The sequence below is a fragment of the Bubalus bubalis genome, chromosome 2 (genome assembly GCF_019923935.1).
Source record: "Bubalus bubalis isolate 160015118507 breed Murrah chromosome 2, NDDB_SH_1, whole genome shotgun sequence".
Classification (NCBI taxonomy): domain Eukaryota; kingdom Metazoa; phylum Chordata; class Mammalia; order Artiodactyla; family Bovidae; genus Bubalus; species Bubalus bubalis.
In genome coordinates this window covers 146260424-146280982 of record NC_059158.1, presented here as the reverse complement: position 1 = coordinate 146280982, position 20559 = coordinate 146260424, and the positions used below count along the sequence as shown (strand labels likewise).

At 45.5% G+C, this 20559-nt stretch overlaps 1 protein-coding gene and 1 long non-coding RNA gene across 3 annotated transcripts in view; one reads left to right on the top strand and one right to left on the bottom strand.

Annotated features, from left to right (window-relative positions):
* Positions 1–453: 453 nt before the first annotated feature.
* The window catches only part of NRP2 (neuropilin 2), a 120532-nt gene continuing 100426 nt past the window's right edge, over positions 454–20559 (bottom strand). For both annotated transcript variants that reach the window (XM_025278061.3, XM_025278062.3), the window contains exons 16-17: positions 6112–6162; positions 454–3777 (exon numbers count right to left, since the gene is read on the bottom strand). In XM_025278061.3, coding sequence (XP_025133846.2) covers positions 3473–3777; positions 6112–6162 — 356 coding nt within the window. In that variant the 3' untranslated portion in view covers positions 454–3472. The remainder of the gene's footprint in view (positions 3778–6111; positions 6163–20559) is intronic.
* LOC123332032 lies at positions 4752–10197 on the top strand. The gene is made up of 4 exons (XR_006548873.2): positions 4752–4875; positions 7964–8112; positions 9371–9529; positions 10063–10197. It is a non-coding gene; the product is annotated as an uncharacterized LOC123332032 (long non-coding RNA).

Sequence of the window (20559 nt, the reverse complement as noted above, 5' to 3'; positions counted from 1 at the left end):
GAGAAGCACTGTTATAGACCTCGAAATCACCAGAGATATTGACAAGCAAATGTTTCAATAGACAGGAAACAGCAGAGTCAAAAATCACAGGGGACTGGTGATGTCCAGGAAGGAGGACTGTTAGTAGGGCTCACAGTCTCAGAAATCCACCAGGCAAGTCTATGAGCTGAAATGGTCTACTTGGCCACACAGCTCATTACCTGCCCATATCATATTTTCACTTTATAGAAAGCCAGCTAGCCAATCTATTTACTAACGGCATGTAAAGGTACTAAGAAGCATTATCCCAAGAGAGTGACCAACCACCCCAATTTGGCTGGGATGAAGGGGTTTTCCAGGACCACAGGACTTTCAGAGCTAAAACTCAGCAACGCCTCAGGCAAACTGGGATGTTTTTGGTCATCCAAGGTGAACCTAAGTCTCTTTGTCTCCAATAAAAAATGCAGAAAAATATCTCTGGTATAATGTTTATTTAAATAGTAATCTTAAAAAGGTTTTATACAAATCATATAAACACAGTTTGACATTGTTGTTTATTTTTTACATTGAAGAATCACAGTAAAAGCTCTCAAGTTCCCTTGATCTGGCTCAGCCAGTGGATGGTCAAATACCTTTAACAGCTAACCTTGGAAAAGTTAACCTCCTGTGTGACAGTTTAACTTTTCCCCTTGTTTTCTTGCCATTCATGCTCATTCCTCGGACCCTCATTCCTGTCAACTCCCCATGCCCACACCTAAGAGAGGAAGCAGCCCTGTGGTCCTGTTGACCGCCTAGTCCGGGAGAGCGCGGAGGTAATGTGTCATTCAGTACAAGGCATAAAAGGAGATCAATACTGTGAGTTGGGTTTCCCAGGGGGAAGGAGTCAAGGAGATGTGTCGGCGAGCCTACCTGCAGACAGCAACAACAAATGCACCAGGGTGTCCCCTGGCCAGGTTATAATCGGGGTACTGTCTTACAACAGAACAGCCTCTGGGCCTGGTGAGGTATCTACATGTAGCTCTGGCTGGCCTGCTTTTGTTTAGCATCCGGAGCCCACTCAAGGGCTCAAACCAGCCAATGGTGAATATGGATATAGGACATTAGAGGGATGCAGGTTGAGTTGTACATAACTGAGAGGTGAACTGCGGGTCGGAGACAAGGCTGGTCTTTGGGGAGTTGATGAACGGCCCACGGGACTTGAGAGGGCCAGGGGCCTCAGTGTCAACTTTTGAACTCTCTTCTTCTGCAAGTTAACTCTGGAAACCCTTGGACGTGCTAACTTCTGGAACACTGAGTTATACGGGAAGGCGAAGAGGAAGTGGGCTAATTAAGAACTTGCTTCTGCCACACGCTCAGCTCAGGAGGGCCTGAAGCTAAGGCCTTGGGCTTGACAGCTTCACTTTTCACCTCTAACGACCACTGTGCCAACGAGTGCCAAGATCAGCAGTGACACTCGGGCCTAGGTCAAAGTCACAACACCACCACTGAGTCCCACGTGACCATTCACATACACAGTAGATACAGAGAACTCAAAGACTGCAAAGACACACACACATAGGAATAAATAGCTGTCGGTATGAACTCTCCCTCTCTTCACACAGAACACTGTGACATTACCATTTGAACTAGCATTTTCATAAGTTAACATCGAAAGGAACCAGCCGGTCCCATTCACCCTTCCCCTTTCACCTGGGTATGAGACAAATGACATCGTGGGTGACCATAGCAGCAAAAAATGGTCTGACAGTTCACTGATTCACAATAGGCTGGGCATACTGTTTGGGTTTCAAATGTATTTCCAGCACACAGGCAAGCTGTAGGTGTTACTACAAAATCAAGATTTGGATCCTGGCGCGGACAATCTTCTCCTTCACACAGTTTCATGAGATTCCAGATGCCTCCCCTTCTAGAGCAGTTGAGAGTCATCTAGGGCTACGATTACCACTCGGGTGGCAGGCCTTACTCCATCCATAGGATGAGTGGTGTGGGGGAAGCTGGGTGTGGAGCCACTGGGTGAGGGAGGAGGAATAGAGGAATGCCTTAACTTGTATGGTATTCACTGATTTCTACATAGAAGGAAAATACATTTTTTTCTTCATTTTTTCAAGGCACTTAATAAAAAAAAAATACATAAATTGGTGTGTGTGTGGGTGGGTGTATGTAAGAACACAGGTCTCTCTGGGGTTGAAGCAGCATTAGCATTTTGGTCCACAGGGCGTGCAGACTTTTGGTTAGAACCAGCTCTCAGGCACTGCAGTGCTGCTGATGCTTCTGAAAGGTGGAGGTGGTGGCTGTCACCCCAAGGAGAAGTCTGTGTTTACTAGCTTAACAGAGACAGATGTATCAGAATGTCTTTTCCAGTCCTCTCAGTCTTTGCGATCACATGACCACAGACGATGGACTTCTTTTTCTCTCTCCACTGTTCTCTTCCTTTCCCGTCAGTTGTCACTAGTGACGTCTCACTGATGGACGAACATACTGATAGCTTATATTTCCCCCACCCCATCTCAGAGAATGTCAAACAATGCTGTTTCCTGGGGCTTAAGAGACCTGACAATGAGTGTGTGTGCATGGGTGTACATGTGTGTGCACGCTTGTATGTGTGTGCGCGTGTGGTGCATGGGTGCATGCTTTAGAAGAACAAGGACGAAGGAAAAGAAAAAGCAAAACCACCACCAGAGGCCCCACAAAGTAGCCTCACAGCCACACGTTCTGGGTCTAGACTGAATGAATGGCTCCTATTCACAAAGCACGTTAAGGCTTGTCCGCTTCTAGCATGGAGGCGCTTCTACGGATTTTGACGTGTGAAGTTTTCTTTCTGGTTTGTTTTAAATCGCATATAAGAAAGAGCTGTTCATGCTGACCCTAAAATGGCAATTTTCCCCTGGATAAAAAAAGTTAAAGGCAACAACATCCTACCGAAATGCTAGGACTGGAAATGGCAGCTTGTCAAGTTGGCTGGCAGAAGCTATACCACAGCAAATCCCGGAAGTCATGAGACGATCGGAGGGTGGGATAAACTGGATGGCTTTTTGGGGGAATTTATTTTCTAAAGATGGAGAGTCTGAAAAGACTCTTTGCTTTCCAAGCGTTGATTAGGAAGAAAAAGCAGAGACTACTGATCACCACTCTGTTCTATTCTGGAAAAGTCATTCTCTTCTGCCTCTTTGAGTTGCTCACAGACCAAAGAAATAAAACAGAATTAGTAACAAACTCACAAACAAAATAGAACTGTGACCACCAAAGAGATGAGCGCCCATCCTTGTCCCAGCAAATGATTCAGCCACGTGGTCTGAGGTGGGTCCCAACCCCCTGAAAGACTGCATTTCCCTGCTTCCCTCGACTTGCCTGTCTGTTCTGTCCACACCTTCAGTATTCTGGATCGGTTGGATCGAGATTATGGCATTCAGTTTCCAAAGGGAAAAAAAAATTGTAATTTCCACTAGCCCCTCTTGCTGGAATGAAATGTCAGGTGCAATTTGGGTGCAATCTGTCAGGCCTCTGAGCAGCACTTCTGGTGGTTCATCTTGACCTTGTGCTTGAGGCCGTCGTAGAGCTCGAAGTTGTAGTTCTCCAGCGTGGTGCAGCTGCGGGAGCTCAGGCCAGAGTAGGAACAGGTGCAGTAGAGCAGAAGCCCCGCACACGTGGCCCCGAGGAGGACGCCCAGCGAGCTCATGGCAATGATGGTGATAAGAATGGGGTCTAGAGTGTAAAGCCAACTCTTCTCTTTGTCAGCCAGAGGGGCCCCAGACCCGGAGGTTGGGGAAGAAGAGTTGCTCCAGTCCACCTCGTAGTCATCTAGGATGTAAAGGACACGAGAGACTGCAGACACTGCTTCTTTTAGAAATAACTGAGACTCCCCCCATCCCAGTTCAGAGGTTTTTCAGAACCTGAGGTTGAGCTGTTCGACACTGGAACTATACTGAAAGTGAAAGTCGCTCAGTTGTGTCTGACTCTTTGTGACTCCATGGACTATACAGTCCACGGAATTCTCCAGGCCAGAATCCTGGAGTGGGTAGCCTTTCCCTTCTTCAGGGGATCTTCCCAACCCAGGGATCAAACCCAGGTCTCTTGCATTGCAGGCGGATTCTTTACCAGCTGAGCCAAAAGGGAAGCCCTGCTTGGCTTCAAAACCCAGCCCCACCTTGTCCTCGCTGTGTAACCTTGGGCAAGTTATTTGGTTTCTCTTTGCCTCAGTTCATTCATCTGTGAAATGGCACTACTAATAACCTCACAGGGTTGTTAGGAGGTTTGAATGAATTAACATTTGCACAGTGCTTGGTGTCCAGCACAAAGTAAGTATGGTCTAAGTATCTGATACTTAAACAGTTTGAGTCAGAATAAGTGAGCTTAGATTTTCACAGGGTGCCTTTAGAGCTCTTGGAATGGCCCTCTGTTCTGTACACCCTTCTTCCTTTGTCTCCTTACCCCTTACCTCCAGCTGCTTCATGTTAAATCAAAGAACAGGCTGAGACTATTTCAACATGACGAGTTCTCCAATTTGGCATTCCTGGCCATCCAAGCAGATTTTTTTTTTTTTTTTTGATCCACCAGGCCTCACGACCTAAACTTTACCTTACTGCTATGTGTTACAGATTCAGATGTTGAATTCTGACCCCTAGTACCTCACAATGTGACCTTACTTTGAGGATAGGTCTTTGCTGAGGTAGTCAAGTTAATATGAGGTCCTTAGGGTGGGCCCTAATCTAGTATGACCAGTGTCCTTGTAAAAAGGGGAAATCTGGAGGCAGATACAGGTGGGAGAATACCATGGAAACATGGAGATAGCCATTTACAAGCCAAGGAAAAAGGTTTGGTCCACATCCTTCCCTCACAGGCCACAGAAGAAGCCAGCCCTGTTGGTACCTTGATCTTGGACTTCTAGCCTCTAGAATGGTGAGAAAATAAATTTCTGTTGTTTAATCCACCCAGTTTGCAGTATTTTATCATGGCCACTCAAGCAAACTAGTATATTTCTATAGTGTGATCAAGGCATGACCACATCTCTGGCAAATTTTGTGGGATTTCCTAATAATCCCATGAAGAAGGCAGGGTGATACTATAATTTGAAAAAAAAAGATGAGGAACTGAGGCTTTGAGAAATTAAGTGATTAGGTAACTCACTCAAGTGCCCAGAGTTAGCAAAGAGTTAAACTAGGACTAGAAATCAGGCTTTCTGCATCCTCATCTTTTACTCTTTCTACCCCATCTAGGGCTTCTGCTGCTTGATCTATCGCAGCCTTTCTGTGAAGGCCAGTTGTGCAGCTTTGCCCATAAAAGGAACGTTAGACCAGGCTTTGCAGGGGGAGTCTGCATTCAGTTAACAAGGTGCTGTTTGGGTTAGTCACTCTGTTTCTATAACTACACTTGAAGTGTTTGATTAAGGTCAGGTTAAAAAAAGCAGCTCTATAAACTGCTCTTCTTAAAGGCATCAGTCTTGGTCTAAAGCTGCTCTTTGAGGCGAACCTTAGTGATCTCTCTTGGAGATCAACTCTGGTTCTCAGAGACGCCTAGAGAGACCTGTGCTCCTCTGAGTGAAGGAAAGATATTACATCTGGGTGTTTGCTCAGTGCCCCTCCAGTCAGGACTCCTGCTTTAGCCTCATGGAATATGTGTATTTGAAGTAGGAAAACAGAGCTTGGAATAAGTATGAAAAATGAGATAGGTAGTGTGGATGAGACCTAAATCCTGCAACGAGCCCCACCTTGGTTCCTGAAAGCCATGGAATCAGAAATCTCAGCAGGCCTGAAGGAATGTTCACACTGACAGTTATCCACTAAGCTCTTTTTGGAAGTAGGTCAATGGGTTCAAGCAGTGACATGTATAGAGGAGCCTGGCTTTCACTTCTAAAGGGTTTATTCAGATTTGAAGTTCATCAGTGTCAAAAGTTGCCCAAAGTAGGGGACCTATTTCAGATTAGGCAGAGGAAACTCAATAAACTTTCTAACTCTCTAAATTTGACTTCGATAGAGACATTGATGGCTTCTTCATTCCTCTCTGGATTCTTGTCACATATTTCTGGCTGATAGTTCTGAATTCTGGCCCTCCTATACCCTGGGCATTATTTTTGTTGATAGCTTTATAGCCAAACTTGACTTTCATGATTATCTTCTAAATCATAACAACACTTACCATCAATTTCATCCTCGTAGCCCTCTCTCCCATGTATTTCTGGGATGTCCACTATAACAAGAAAGAAAATTTAAAAAAATCAGTCATAACAGGTTTGAGTGGCTAAAAGGCAGAGATGCCACCTTGCTGAAAATGACTCCCCAGCATTGTGGGAAGCTAAAAAATCACATCTGCTTCTAGATCATTTAGTATTGCAGATTACTGGATCCATCCCCCTTCAAATGACTTGACTTTACTTCCAACAACAACCAGAAGAACAGAAACAATAAGAAAGGCCTTAAGTGCCCAGTAGATGCTCGCTTGTATCTTTATAATAACTGTTCTTTACAACCACTGTAGGTCTGAGTTTTATCTAAGGCAACTTCAGTGGTCTCTCATGTCCATCATCAGTCGCATGACTGTAATGTTCATCTGGTATAGCACACGACCCCTCCTCATGAATGCATCTAAGTGGACACAAAGCATAAGAGTATAAAAGTTTCTCCTCTGGATTGCAATAAATGTAATTTAAGTCACATTTCATCATTATATGTTTTAATGTATTTATAGAACTAGAACTGGAAAGAATGTTATAACGCCTGTCCACCCCCACATATCCATGCTAATACTTTTCTCTTTCCTTCCCAGTCTATTTTTCCCATTGGCTTTCTTCACAGTTTAGAATAGATCAAACATAGGCACCCAACCTGACTCGCCCAGGCTTGAATAGAGCTAAGTTAATTTACTCCGAATTTTCTCCAGTATTATCACTGTCTATCTTTTTCTTTTTTTATGATAATTTTTTTGGGGGAAGGGGGGTGGCTAATACAGGTCTCTATTTACTTTGCTGTCCATCTTATAGAAATCAGAGCCAATGGAAATTACCTGTCTAAAAGGGTAAAATATTTAAAAAAGAGAATCAAATATGTGATGAAGAACAGGGTCTTATCATTTCTTCCTGTCTTATGAGCTAATTATGCCTGTCCTGGCTATCAGGTCAAAGCGGCACCAGCGAATGTATGTGGCCCTTCAGAAATTTCATTCAACTCAAAGTCAGGTGAGCCACCTTGATGTCAGCACTATAAATTTATATCCAAACAAGTCAAGACTGAACACAAACTCAAGCTTCCAAAGAGCTAAACTATCAAACAAGAGGAACAAAAGGACTTCAGACCAGCCTGAACGTCTCCCTCATCCGCACAAAATCTCGGGGAAGATCTACTTGATCATGACCTGAACTGAGGATCAATCCATCACTGCCATGCTTGGCATTCAGTCTTTCTCTGGAGGCAGAGGTTTTCATTCCATTAGAAGTCTTCCTCATTCCTGGCCAAAGTGCTAAAGCACAGTCTCCTCTTCATCACCAGTGAGGGATGTGGAAAACAAAATGCCAAGACCCCACTGGAAAGGATGAATGCCACATGGCACCGATCCTCCATAAATCCAGTCTGTTCCTGGCATGTTTGTAGCGCAGCAACTCGTACCTGCAGGCCCCGCCAACTTCTGCACCTCAGTGCCCATCCCTACACTATTCTCCAGGCCTCTACAATGCAGGCTGTGCCCTTGGAATGAAGACGGAAACATGAATCAACAAGAGGCAGGTGGTATCTGTCATAGGGATCAAATCAGGCTCGTGGAAATTAACTCTGAGGTTTTTGTTTTTTTTTTAAATCTTACGAGAAAAACAAATATGGAAGAAAACCATCACATTTCTAACAATTAATCATATTTATGGGATGCTTATATGTCTTAACACCTTCATGGTTAAAAGAAGCAGAACACTGGATAAGAAAGAATATGTGGATCAACCCAGGATGAAAACTGCAGGGCTCCTGCCAGTGACTTTTGGGCCAAATCCTGTTCTTGCTTTTAGGGATTCCATCTCTGCCAAGGATGTGACAAAGTTTTGGAGGCTAGAGTGCCATCTTGCTCCATCTCACACCCTCAGCGAAGAATTCTTAACACACTATTGATCACCAGCTGGAAAGGAGTGGATGTGGCATTGATCTTGGAGGAAAAAGGGTAAGAGGATGGTAATGACTATGAGAACATTTTGTCCCAGGAGATCACAGCCACTTGTCTCTGTGGGCAGAGGACTGGATGAGATGACCCTTCCTCCCCCCCCAAAAAATAGGTCCATTTTTAAGGTTCTATGAAATTGATTACCCAGATGTGGCTGAGATTTCTGCACCTGGAGGATCAAAGGCTACTTCAGGTGAAGAACACTTTGGAGGCTTGACTTGGCTTTTTGCATAATCACTGCTCCCAGGAGTTTGGGTGAGTGGGAAGGGGTCAAAAAAAGGATAAGTTAATCAACATTTTCAAAAGCGCATCTGTTCATGAAGCCTTAAAGAAAGAATGACCCACTGGGGAAAACCCCAATAAAGGGAACATTTGTACAAAAAGCCATTTACTTTGATAGCAATTTTCTCTAGTCCCCTTGCTAATATTCTTGATATCTGTGTTTGGTTAAGAGCTTTCTTTCTCAGAAGCCTCTTTGCTCTTCATGGGCCACTTTCCTTTTCTGTTGAGGCCAAGAGAGAAACTTCAGCTTGTTTCCTCAGAATGCTGGCAGGGTGTGTGGATGTCCACTGGGTCCCTGTAGTTCTAGTAAAGAAAAGGCAGGGGTGGGTTGGAAGGAGGAGGAGTGAGCCAGGAGCTCAAGGCAGAGACTGGAAGCGGCACCTTCCCAGGCAGGGGACATAACAGCCAGCGAATGGAGACCTGGCCGGGAAAGAGAGGCAGAGCAGGGACCTGGAACTTAACTTTGTAAATGAGGAAAAACTTGGAGAGGACATTCCAGGACTCTTTTAGGAGGTGTGTGTGTTTGTGAGTGGGTTGACGGAGAGTGCAGTGAGCCCCACCCTTAAAAGAACGCAGATCAGGAATGCATCTTACCACCCACACGACTTCCACCTTCAACCTTTGTGCTTACATGACCCTGCTTCCTTCTGGGCCCCCGTGTGGATTCAAGCTCAGGTCAGTCTGACTCCAAAACCTGAATTCTGACTCTCAGTACTGTACTGGGGCCAGAGAAGACCCTCCTCCTTCAACTCCTCCACCTGTGCACACAAGTTCTCTGGCTATGGGCAGAACAATGCATTTCACCTAAATCATCCCTGTGTTTGTGTGTGCTTGGTCACATTTGACTCTTTGTAGCCCTCCAGGCTCCTCTGTCCATGGAATTCTCCGGGCAAGACTACTGGAGTGGGTTGCCATTTCCTCCTCCAGGGGAATCTTCCCTGCCCAGGGATCAAACCCATGTCTTTTGCATTGGCAGACGTCTTCTTTATCACTGCACCACCTGGGAAGACCATTCCAATAGAGAAAACAGTCTGCCTTGTCTTCATCCCAGTGGGCTGGATACACAGTGTCTGGCTGTTTGCCTGCGTTGCTGGCTCACCACTTTGATGGGAACTCACCAGGACTTCTCATGAATGTGAGGATGTGGTGATCTGAAATTTGGGGCTTCATGTTTTTCATGATAGACCTTATCCAGAGAGGGAAGGCGGGCTTTCATTGTTCATAGAGCAGTGTTCACTTACCGACTACCAGCCAATCAGCCAATTCTCATTAAGAAGGTCGACTACGTGCCAGGGAACCATACAGAGGAGTTTGGGAAATGAAGATGTATGGGACCTGGTGTCTACAACCAAGGCCCTTCAGTGTGATTAGGAAGCAAGGACTCACCGTGCCAAAATAGTACAAAAGAAAGGGGGCTGTTGTGGAGGGACCTCAAAGTGCTGATGGAGTTGGGGGCAGGGACTGGGCAAATGAGGGTGAGCCACTGCTGGGAAAAATGTGGGAGGACGAGGCAGCGGCTTTGGAGTGGAGGCTGCTGCCAGGGGTGGGGAGAAGACAGGGAGTCCAGCTCCTTTCTCTGATGGGTATGGATGGTCTCAAACATGGCACCTGAGCCTTTAAGCTCGTACACTGATCTCTTGGTTTGGGGCGTGAATTCATTTTTTTTAGATCCACTGAAGAATTCAAAGAGATTGCCTTGCCTGGTCACAGATCTCCTTATATGTCCCTACATCAGAGTCACGTCTCTGCCCACCTCCCTGCACCAGCTACTGCAGACCAGAGCATGAGGAAGAAGAACTCATGAGTGCCTGGAAGGTAGCTGAACAGAATTTTGAGAAACTAAGTGATTGGAGTAGCCACTACTTAGAAAACAAACAAAAAACCCAATTCAGGAAAACCTGGTCATTTTCATATTGACATTGCATCTCAGGCCAAATGGTCCCTTTGTTTCCCTTAGCATTGCAGAGAGGTGGGTTAGGTACCCAGTGAAGAGTGAGTCAAGGTCTTATCTGTCTCCTATTATCCTGATTTTCCAGAGCAAAAGACACTATAGTGGCTATTTACCAAGACATCCTCTGGACTGTTCAGGAACCCCCCTCCACCCAGGAAGAGTCGAATATTCCCCAGCATCCTTGTCAGTAAATTGCAAAGGTATAGCACAAAAGAGGAACAGCCATACCAGTCACGAACCGAGCCTACTCTAGGGAGATGTGTATCTCCCAGAGGGGTTTGGAACACTGCCTGGCAGTGTAAGACCACACATGCCAGGCAGGGGAAATACCCCAGACACTCCAGCCTGCAAGTGGAAAATTCCCCCCAAGTGTGGTGTAGGTCTCAAACAAAAATGCTCTCTCTCATTTAGATTTTCCTTCCCACCCTTCCTCTCTCTTTACACACACACAGACACACATACACACACACACACACACAGACACACACACACACACACACATTTTGCTCTCTCCCTCATCTTTTTCTTTCCCTTCCCAAATTAGGATCCTTTGGGGTTAGAATGTTTTTCTGCAGTTACAGAAAAATTTGACCTTCCCTTTCACTACATCTCTCATATGCTGTGGTCACTGCAAGGGTATTTTCATTGACATTGTTCTGTTTAGTTTTTATATCAAAAAAAAGAGCTTCACAAGATCACTAAGAGAGTGAGGAGTCTGCCCCAAACCACTGGTTGCTTTTAGATAAATGGTTGAAGATCATCCTCGGGTCACTTGCACACTGATCAGGACACCAACATATGCTTGCTGGCTTTTCTCTGAAGAGTCTCTTCCAGGCCAGCTCCGAGCAGTGGCTTGAGAAGCCTGGTGGAAGCTGATAACAGATTGGCCACCCAGAACATGCAGTGGACACACTCAGGACTGCACCTGGAGGGGAGCACTTCAGGATATGGAGGAGCACTGGGCTGGGAGCACTGCCCTGGGAGCGGACTGCCTGCTCATCAGAGTTCCACCACTCCACTCAGGTGTGGGGGCTAGGATGAGCATCTAAGCACCCTGTGTCTCAGCTTCTTCCCCTGTACAGTAAGCACCAGTGTTCTCTCTTGCCCCAAAACCCTATTGTCTTTACAGGAAGACAATGAGAAAGCTACGATGGTCTTTCTTTTGAGGGCTGCCTGAAAAGGCCGATATTAGATAAGGCAGCTTCTGCAGAAAAGAGCTCAGTGCCCCAGTCTTTACCCCAGGTCTGTCCTCTTCTGGGTGCATCCCACCTGAAGTCGTCCACCTTAAGTTCTGCGGGGACGGAGAAGACCACGCAATGGACAGGCGGGGGAAGCCACGAGACCCCATGTTTTCAATACTTGCTCATTTGGCTTAGAAATCAATCCTGCTAACTGGCAACTGAAGAACTGACAGATCAGGTAAATAGTGTCCCAAATTTGAAGACTCCACCTTAGCTATGGTGGGGCTGATAAAACCAGGTGAGAAGCCACTTAAACCACATGTCCACTCAACCTATCAAACTGCAATCAGCTTTTAAGACAAGGATCAAAGACATGCCTACACAGGAAATCATTGAAATCATTCATTTTCACAGGTACCAAGTGTCACCACTTCTATTCAAAGAGGAAGAAATTGAGGAAGGAGAGTAGAAAAATGCAATAAGTCATTGAAGAGCTCGGCAGCAGACCTGAGAGTCAGCCACATTTTCGACACCTTGTTTGGGGCTGTGATTTATTTGGGATTAGCTCTTGGCCACTGAGAGTCCTTGTTGAGTTTGATTCCAAGTTCCTGAACCCCTCAGGTCAGTTAAATCACTGGACCATTCAAATGGGAGTAGCCTTCAGAAAATTCTCTCAGCCACTTTGTTTTGATCCCAGCAGGAGAAGCAACACTGTGATCTAAACAAATGAGAAATCATGAAGGACTAACAGATATTTCTTGGCTCTTCAATGTGTTTAATTTGATTTAATATTTAGTATTGGCTGAGGGTTCCTACTCCCTACCACACTTAATTTCCCTAATTCAGTTTGTTCATCCCCAGTTGCCATAAGGAGCCAAAAGTTCAGATGTAGATCAAAATTTTGCCAAAACTCCTCCATTAGAGTCAGGCTACTTGAGAGCCCTTCATCCCGTGCTGGGTTTGGCTTGAATTTAGAAACACCACCAGAAGATCCTTTATCATGGGTTTTTATCTCTTGAACTATAGCCAAATGTATGCAAAGTCATGGAAAAAAAATTTTTTTTTGCAGTTTTCAAATGGTTTCAAGCTGGAAAAGAAAAGGGGGCTTGATCTGTGATATTTAAGAAGACTTTGAACATGATTTTCAATTATTTTTAGTTGAGTTATCAGAAGGAAACACTAAAAAGGATTGAAAATATAGACTACAAATGAGAAGGTTGTGAAATGACCTAATAATACTTTCAAGTGTGGAGGCGGATGAGCAGCTGAGGCCAGAATGGCTCCACTGAGCCCCAATAATCCGCATGAAAATAAGAAAAAGGAGGCAGCCAGTAAAATGTTTAATTATAGATAGAGGCTTCATGATTGTGTAGGCTGGAAAAAACCCAGTAATGCTGATGGAGGAAAATTCTGGAATCTCTCCTTTGCTCTTCTTGTTGTTGTTCAGTTGTGTCTGACTCTTGGACCTGCAGCATGCCAGGCTTCCCTGACCTTCACTATCTCTCTGAGTTTGCTCAGACTCATGTCCATTGAGTGGATGATGCCATCCAATTATCTCATCCTCTGTCATCTCCTTTTCCTCCTACCTTCAGTCTTTCCCAGCATCAGGGTCTTTTCCAATGAGCTGGCTCTTCACATCATGTGGCCAAAGTATTGGAGCTTCAGCTTCAGCATCAGTCCTTTCAATGAATATTCAGGGTTGATTTCCTTTAGGACTGACTGGTTTGATCTCCTTGTTGTCCAAAAGACTCTCAAGTCTTCTCTAGCACCACAGTTCAAAAGCATCAATTCTTCAGCACTCAGCCTTCTTTATAGTCCGACTCTCACATCCTTACATGACTACTGGAAAAGCCATAGGTTTGACTAGATGGACCTTTGTCAGCAAAGTGATGTCTCTGCTTTTTAATATGCTCTCTAGATTTGTCATAGCTTTTCTTCCAAACATCAAATGTCTTTTAATTTTGTGGCTGCAGTTACCATTTGCAGTGATTTTGAGGCCCAAGAAAAGAAAATTTGTCACTGTTTCCACTTTTTCCCCATCTATTTACCATGATGGGACCAGATACCATGATCTTTGTTTTTTTGAATTAGGTTTTAAGCCAGCTATTTCACTCTCCTCTTTCACCCTCATCAAGAGGCTCTTTAGCTACTCTTCGCTTTCTTTGCTCTAGATCTTTGAAAAATCAGAGATTTTCATTCTTCATTACTGTAAGTGGAAGCCCCGACTTTAGGTTTGGTCTCCTGTATAAATGCAACGGGGCTTCCCAGGTGGCGCTAGTGGTCAAGAATCTGCCTGTCAATGCAGGAGACATAAGAGAGGCGGGTTCAATCCTGGAGTCAGGAAGATACCTTGGAGGAGAGCATGGCAACTCACTTCCGTATTCTTGCTTGGAGAATCCCACGGACAGAGGAGCCGGGTGGGATACAGTCCCTAGGGTTGCACAAAATCGGATGACTGAAGCGACTTTGCACGCACGCATGCACATGAGGGATCTGACATGCTTTTCTGGTGGGAGGCCTTGGTGGAGGGAGGTGAAGAAAGTATAAGGATGCCCGAGGATGAGAAAAGGGGCCACCAAGAGAAGGGGAAGATGGACTTCCCTGGTGGTCCAGTGGTTAAGAATCCATCTGCTCATGCAGGGGACATGAGTTCGGTCCCTGATCCAGGAAGATTCTACCAGATGTGAAGCAACTAACCCCGAGCACCCTGACTACCGAAGCCTCAGTACCTGGAGCCTGTGCTCTGCAATAAGAGAAGCCACTGCAACGAGTAGCTCTTGCACTGGAATGAAGAGTAGCCCTTGCTTGCCGCAACTAGAGAAAAGCCCTCACAGCAACGAAGACTCAGTGCAGCCAAAAAAAAAAAAAATTAAAAAAATACATTAAAAAAGTAGAGACAGGAGAGGTGCAGAAGAGGAACAGTGGGGGCTAAAGATGAACTACACTCAATCCAATCGCGCATAGGTCAGTGGGGACAGGTCCTCCTTGAGGAAAGAGGATGGGACGGTGGCCCTGTCAGGTGTTTAGAGCCAGGAAGCTACGACAGCGCTGAGGGCTAAGGCTTCCCATAGACAGCATTACGAGCTTGTGCTCCTGGTCTTCAGTTGGCCAAGGCGGATGAAGCACCATGGGGCTCCTTGGGCCCCCGACATCAGCCCCTGTCTAGGTCCTAGTGGCTATCTTTCCACCTCAGTACCAGCTTCCCAGGTGGTGCTGGTGGTAAAGAACCTGCCTGCCAACTCAGGAGACATACAAGATGAGAGTTTCATCCCTAGGTGGGGAAGATTCCCGCAGAAGGGAATAGCTACCCACTATATGCAGATGATGGAGAAGGCATTGGCACCCCATCCAGTACTCTTGCCTGGAAAATCCCATGGATGGAGGAGCCTGGTGGGCTGCAGTCCATGGGGTCGCTAAGAGTCGGACACGACTGAGCGAGTTCACTTTCACTTTTCACTTTCATGCACTGGAGAAGGCAATGGCAACCCACTCCAGTGTTCTTGCCTGGAGAATCCCAGGGACGGCGGACCCTGGTGGGCTGCCATCTATGGGGTCGCACAGAGTCGGACACAACTGAAGCGACTTAGCAGCAGCAGCATATGCAGATGACACCATCCTTATGGCAGAAAGTGAAGAGGAACTAAAAAGCCTCTTGATGAAGGTGAAATGGGAGAGTGAAAAAGTTTTCTTAAAGCTCAACATTCAGAAAACGAAGATAATGGCATCTGGTCCCATCACTTCATGGGAAATAGATGGGGAAACAGTGGAAACAGTGTCAGACTTTGTTTTTCTGGGCTCCAAAATCACTACAGATGGTGACTGCAGCCATGAAATTAAAAGACGCTTACTCCTTGGAAGGAAAGTTATGACCAACCTACATAGCATATTCACTATGCCATCACTTTGCCAACAAAGGTCCGTCTAGTCAAGACTATGGTTTTTCCAGTGGTCATGTATGGATGTGAGAGTTGGACTGTGAAGAAAGCTGAGTACCAAAGAATTGATGCTTTTGAACTGTGATGTTGGATAAAACTCTTGAGGGTCCCTTGGACTGCAAGGAGATCCAACCAGTGCATTCTAAAGGAAATTAGTCCTGGGTGTTCTTTGGAAGGACTGATGCTAAAGCTGAAACTCCAGTACTTTGGCCACCTCATGCGAAGAGTTGACTCAATGGAAAAGACTCTGATGCTGGGAGGGATTGGGGGCAGGAGGAGAAGGGGACGACAGAGGATGAGATGGCTGGATAGCTTCACGGACTCGATGGGTATGAGTTTGAGTGAACTCCGGGAGTTGGTGATGGACAGGGAGGCCTGGCGTGCTGCAATTCATGGGGTTGCAAAGAGTCAGATACGACTGAGCGACTGAACTGAACTGAACTGATAGCATTCTTGCTTGGAAAATCCCATGGACAGAGGAGCCAGGTGGGGTCACAAAGAGTTGGACACGACTGAAGCGACTTAGCACACAGCACACACACCAGCTGTCACAAGTGCCCTAGAAAGCAATGAGGAAGACAACGCATCCCCCAAGATTCTTGTGTCCCTTCTCCCAGCCCCTTGGTGGCAGTAGGGAGACGCAAAGAGAGGAAAAGTTTAACAGACTGTGCGGAAATGAGCCTCAGTAACCAGCAGGCTGACTGAGAACAGGGCTTTGGTCAAGGCCACCTGGGGTTCAAAGCTTTCTCTGCATTCCCTTCATTACTGGAGTTGGTCGCTCTCTAGCGAGTTCCAGAGGACTCCAGTTCAGCGTCCAGTTAATGAGTCCTGCCGCCTGAGAAAGAAATTGCTGCTATTGAAAGCCAGACCTGGAGCCCTATCACTCCTCTTCCGGATGAGAGCCTTTGCCTTTGGGTACATCAGTTAATGATACTACAAGGGTTCAGTTTTGCACAATTACACACAGAAGACAAAACAAGCTTGTGGTGTGTGTGTGTGGTGACATAGCTCTAGCTCACCCACATCTCGTTCTTGTGCTGCTCCCCGCAATTGAGCCATCAAGAGTTATACCCCCCCCCAAAGAATTATATCCTAGCCTCATGCCCAAGACGCAGGAGTCCTGGATTTTTGGCAGGTTGGAGAAAGCGCAAAGATCTCCTGTATGGCTGTCACACTATCCATTATGCTCAGAGTCACACCACTATGACCACTTGGTCTAAGCGCACAGTAGAAATCAGGGTAACAACTCTTAAAAGAAATGGTGTTTTGGATTAATGGGTCTCTTGGCTTCTCTTCTACTTGCCATTCCTTACTGGAGCCACTTGGGGCTAGTAGCTTCCCCTGTACATTGAAACCTCCCACTGGAAAACCACCTTATCTACTACCCTTCCTCAGGTCACAGTAGCCCTGAAGCTCCTCAGAAAGGAGCTGGGTGCATCCTTCCAGCTGGGTAAGCCTGCTCCTCTCAGGGCTGTGGTCATGGTGGGGGCCCCAGGTACAAGGTCCCAAAGACGGGGGCCTTTCCATTGGCATGTGGGCTGGCTTGTGGCCGTTGGAATATTTTTTGTCTGTAGCACAATACCGTGCACTGACCTTAAAGAATGTTTTTTACATGAATTTTTTAGTAGAAAACATAAATAAATAACAGCAAGGCACAGCACAGTCACTCTTTGAAGAAACCAAGTGGAACTCATTAATCATGGCGAACAGGGCTCTGTCTGCTGAACTCAGGGATAGAATTAACTCCCGGGGCACAGTGGCCACAGTTCCAGTGAGCTGCGACTTATAGCCAGGCTCACATTCTCCACAAATGGGCATTGAAAAAGTCCCTGCAATTAAGATTTCCTTCGGTTAAAAGTGTCCTAAAGTTTTCCCCTGCAAGCACTCCCCCTAATTTAGAGAGACAGAGCCGGAGATTATGTGGCTTGTGCGCATGATAGGGGATATAAGGCAGGCTGTCCACTAGCTTGTTAGCATCTCAGATGGAGGCAGGTTCACTCTAAAAGGTAGACTCCAGGCTTCCAAGGCATCTATTGTAAAGTGTAAACAGGCACACCACTTGACCCACATATTCTATTCCAGAGAAACGTGAACAAAGAGACAACCGTAAGGATGTTCATTACAGTACTGTTTATCATTGTAAGAAAAACTAGACACAACCTGAATTCCCACCAGCAGGGAAGCAGTTAATAAACTATGGTACATCCACATGATACAAAATGCTGGACGATATTTAAAAAGAATTGTGTAAGCCTGTCGGCATGCAACAAAGTAGCCCCAAGACTTTGTCAAATGAAAAGAAGCACATTATCCAGCCAGGCGATCCAATGCTGATACTGTTTACACAAAACCAAAGCAAACCAATTAGACATGAACATATACATTTGTAAAGGTATAAAACAAGCCCTGAAATTATATACCTTGAACAGTTTCTCATGGTTCCCTCTGGGAGGGGAGTGGGACTGGTTAACAATGAAATGAACTTCTTTCTAAAAAAACGATTTGCAGTTTTTGAGGCTATAGCCATGAATAGCTCTCAAGTTGAAAAGAAATGAAAGGAAGCCTAGTCAGATACCATCCTAACGTTTCCCCCAATGACCTTGTTCAGTATGAATAACCACTCTGGCCATAAGCCTCCAAGAATTGGTGTTTTCTCCACTCAATGACCAGTCCTGCCTCCGGCGTGTCTGTTGCTGACTCTTCAAATGGACTTTCCTATTTCTTGGCTTGATGCCCATGGGACTTTAGTTTTATTGGGAGCTTGGAGGTCAGTGACAGCAAAGCCCAGGAACAACTATTTTATTGGAAAGAGAGTAGAAGGATTCTGGGTCTCTTGCCCACTGGCCTTGGGTCAAGAATGGTTTCTGCTGTTTGCCCTGAAGCACCAAGATTGTGCATTGTGCCAAGCAGAAACCATACTAAGAGGGGGTCTGCTCTTTGGCAAGTGCCCAAATCATGTATCCATTCCAGGCTTAAGTTTGGGGCCAAAAGGAACTCCTTCCTCCACACAGTGCAAACGTAGCCTGGCTGTGGCCTGTGGCCCAATGCCTTCTGAGGGTCCAGGTGTCTGATGATATCTAACCTGAAGACATACACCAGTGCACTTGATCTGTGTCAGGCTTCATTAAATCCTACACTATTCCTAGCTTTTAGTTTATTTATATAAGGCGATCTTTCCCCTGCTGATCATAAGGCCATCAGCTGGTGCTTCTCCTCTCCGCTCCTTTTCCTCTGGTTGGCTTTGTTTTGTGTTTTCTTTGGGCCATCACTGAAATGGATGAAAGGCAATTTACAGCTGCAAGAGCCCCAGTGATGCAGACAAAGAGAAAACAAGCCGCACCTACAGATCTGCAGTTTGGCTCAGATGTGGAGATCACAAAGCGGACAAATTAAAACTTAAAAAATGAAGCTCTTTTCATCAGAGATGATAGAAAGGCCAACAACATTTGTGCCAAACAACTGCACAGTCTGTGAAGAGAGGTGATGAAAACAACCCAGGGCCATAGTCGACTGGCTGGGGTGTGGGTATCTGGGCTAGGAGGGCAGGGTCTTGCTTCAACCACAAGAATGCACATTTAAACCATCATAAAGGGCCAGGTAGGCACCAAGACAGACCCTACTAGGCCTTGACATCTGGTGTTTATGATCCATGGAAATACAATTTCTGTAACATTTATGCTTGGGTTAGGTCTGAAATACCATACTGATAACAGTGCTGTGTTTGACGCCTAAGATCAGAAGCGTAACAGTCTCTGCTCTTTTGGGGAAGAGAGAGAATGTGTATAGAACAAGCCTTGGGATCAGAACCAAGGCAGGAAAAGCAATGATGAAATTCTCAAAGGTGGCTGCAAAAACAGTAATGCTAATAAAGCATACACGATGGCTAATTTAATTCACTGGCAAATCTGGTCCCAGGCCAGCTTATGAAAATGTTGACTGAGCCTGACTCTTTGTTGGAAATAAATGCTTCTGAGATGTTTTCATTTTCATCCTTTGCTACTAGGAACAAATGGCTTTAAGGATAGCCAACTGCTATGTGGACAAAATGGGTCATGATGCTCATCGTTAGAGGCAAAAACAAGGCTCTGCTCATGGACATTCAACTCTATTCTCCTGCAGAGGACAGACAGTGACATCTCTAGTGAGCCAGCTGTAGCGACTGTGGATCTGAAAACCCAGAAGCCTGTTTTCTTTAGCACCACTTGGGCAGGTTGATAGCTGTAAAAAGCACTTCTTCCTGGCTCTAGGTTTAGAAAGGAGGAAAAGCAGGATCCTGGCAGAAATAGGCTCTTTTGGACCTGCTCCTTTCCTTGGGGGCCATTAGGAATATTCTCAGACTCTAAGGGTTTGGGGTTGATACTTTTAATACACCCACAAATATAGGGGGGTGGAAAATTCTTCCATCATCACTTTTGACCACCATCTAGAAACACTGAATTGCTGTGAGGCTGTCTTTCCTAGATCTTTTTTTTTCTTTCCCCTAATAACTCTCTGATAAAATATTTTATATAACTATGTCACTAAATATGGCCTTCCACAATGGCTCACTGGGTAAGGAATCTGCCGGCAGTGTAGAAGACACAGGTTCAATCCCTGGGTCAGGAAGATCCCCCGAGATGGGAATGGCAACCCACTCCAGCATTCTTGCCTGAAAAATCCCATAGACAGAGAAGCCCGGTGGGCTACAGTCCATGGGATGGGGTTGCAAAGAGTTGTACATGACTGAGCACATAAACTCATAGTCACAATTCATGTTACTAAATATTCAATAAAGAGAACCAAATACTCATCAAATACTTCTGAAAAGATCTGGCTTTTCAAGTAAGTTTCCCCAAGTTCCTCTCCTCAAAGTTTTTATAGAATATTCCTTTTATAAAATTTTCCACCATGATATTTCCAGGTTCCCAGTAATCATATAGTTATCTTCATTACTTGCTCCAAAGTCTAGAATTTCTTTGAGCCTTGAACATACTGTAAGTTCCCGTTTGGTCTGGGAAAGTGCTCATAAAGCGGAGATCAACGTCCCCGTGGAAGTAATAATTTGGTAGGCAACGGGTAAGATGTTGCCACTTCTTCTCCAAAGGAAACTATCTGTCTC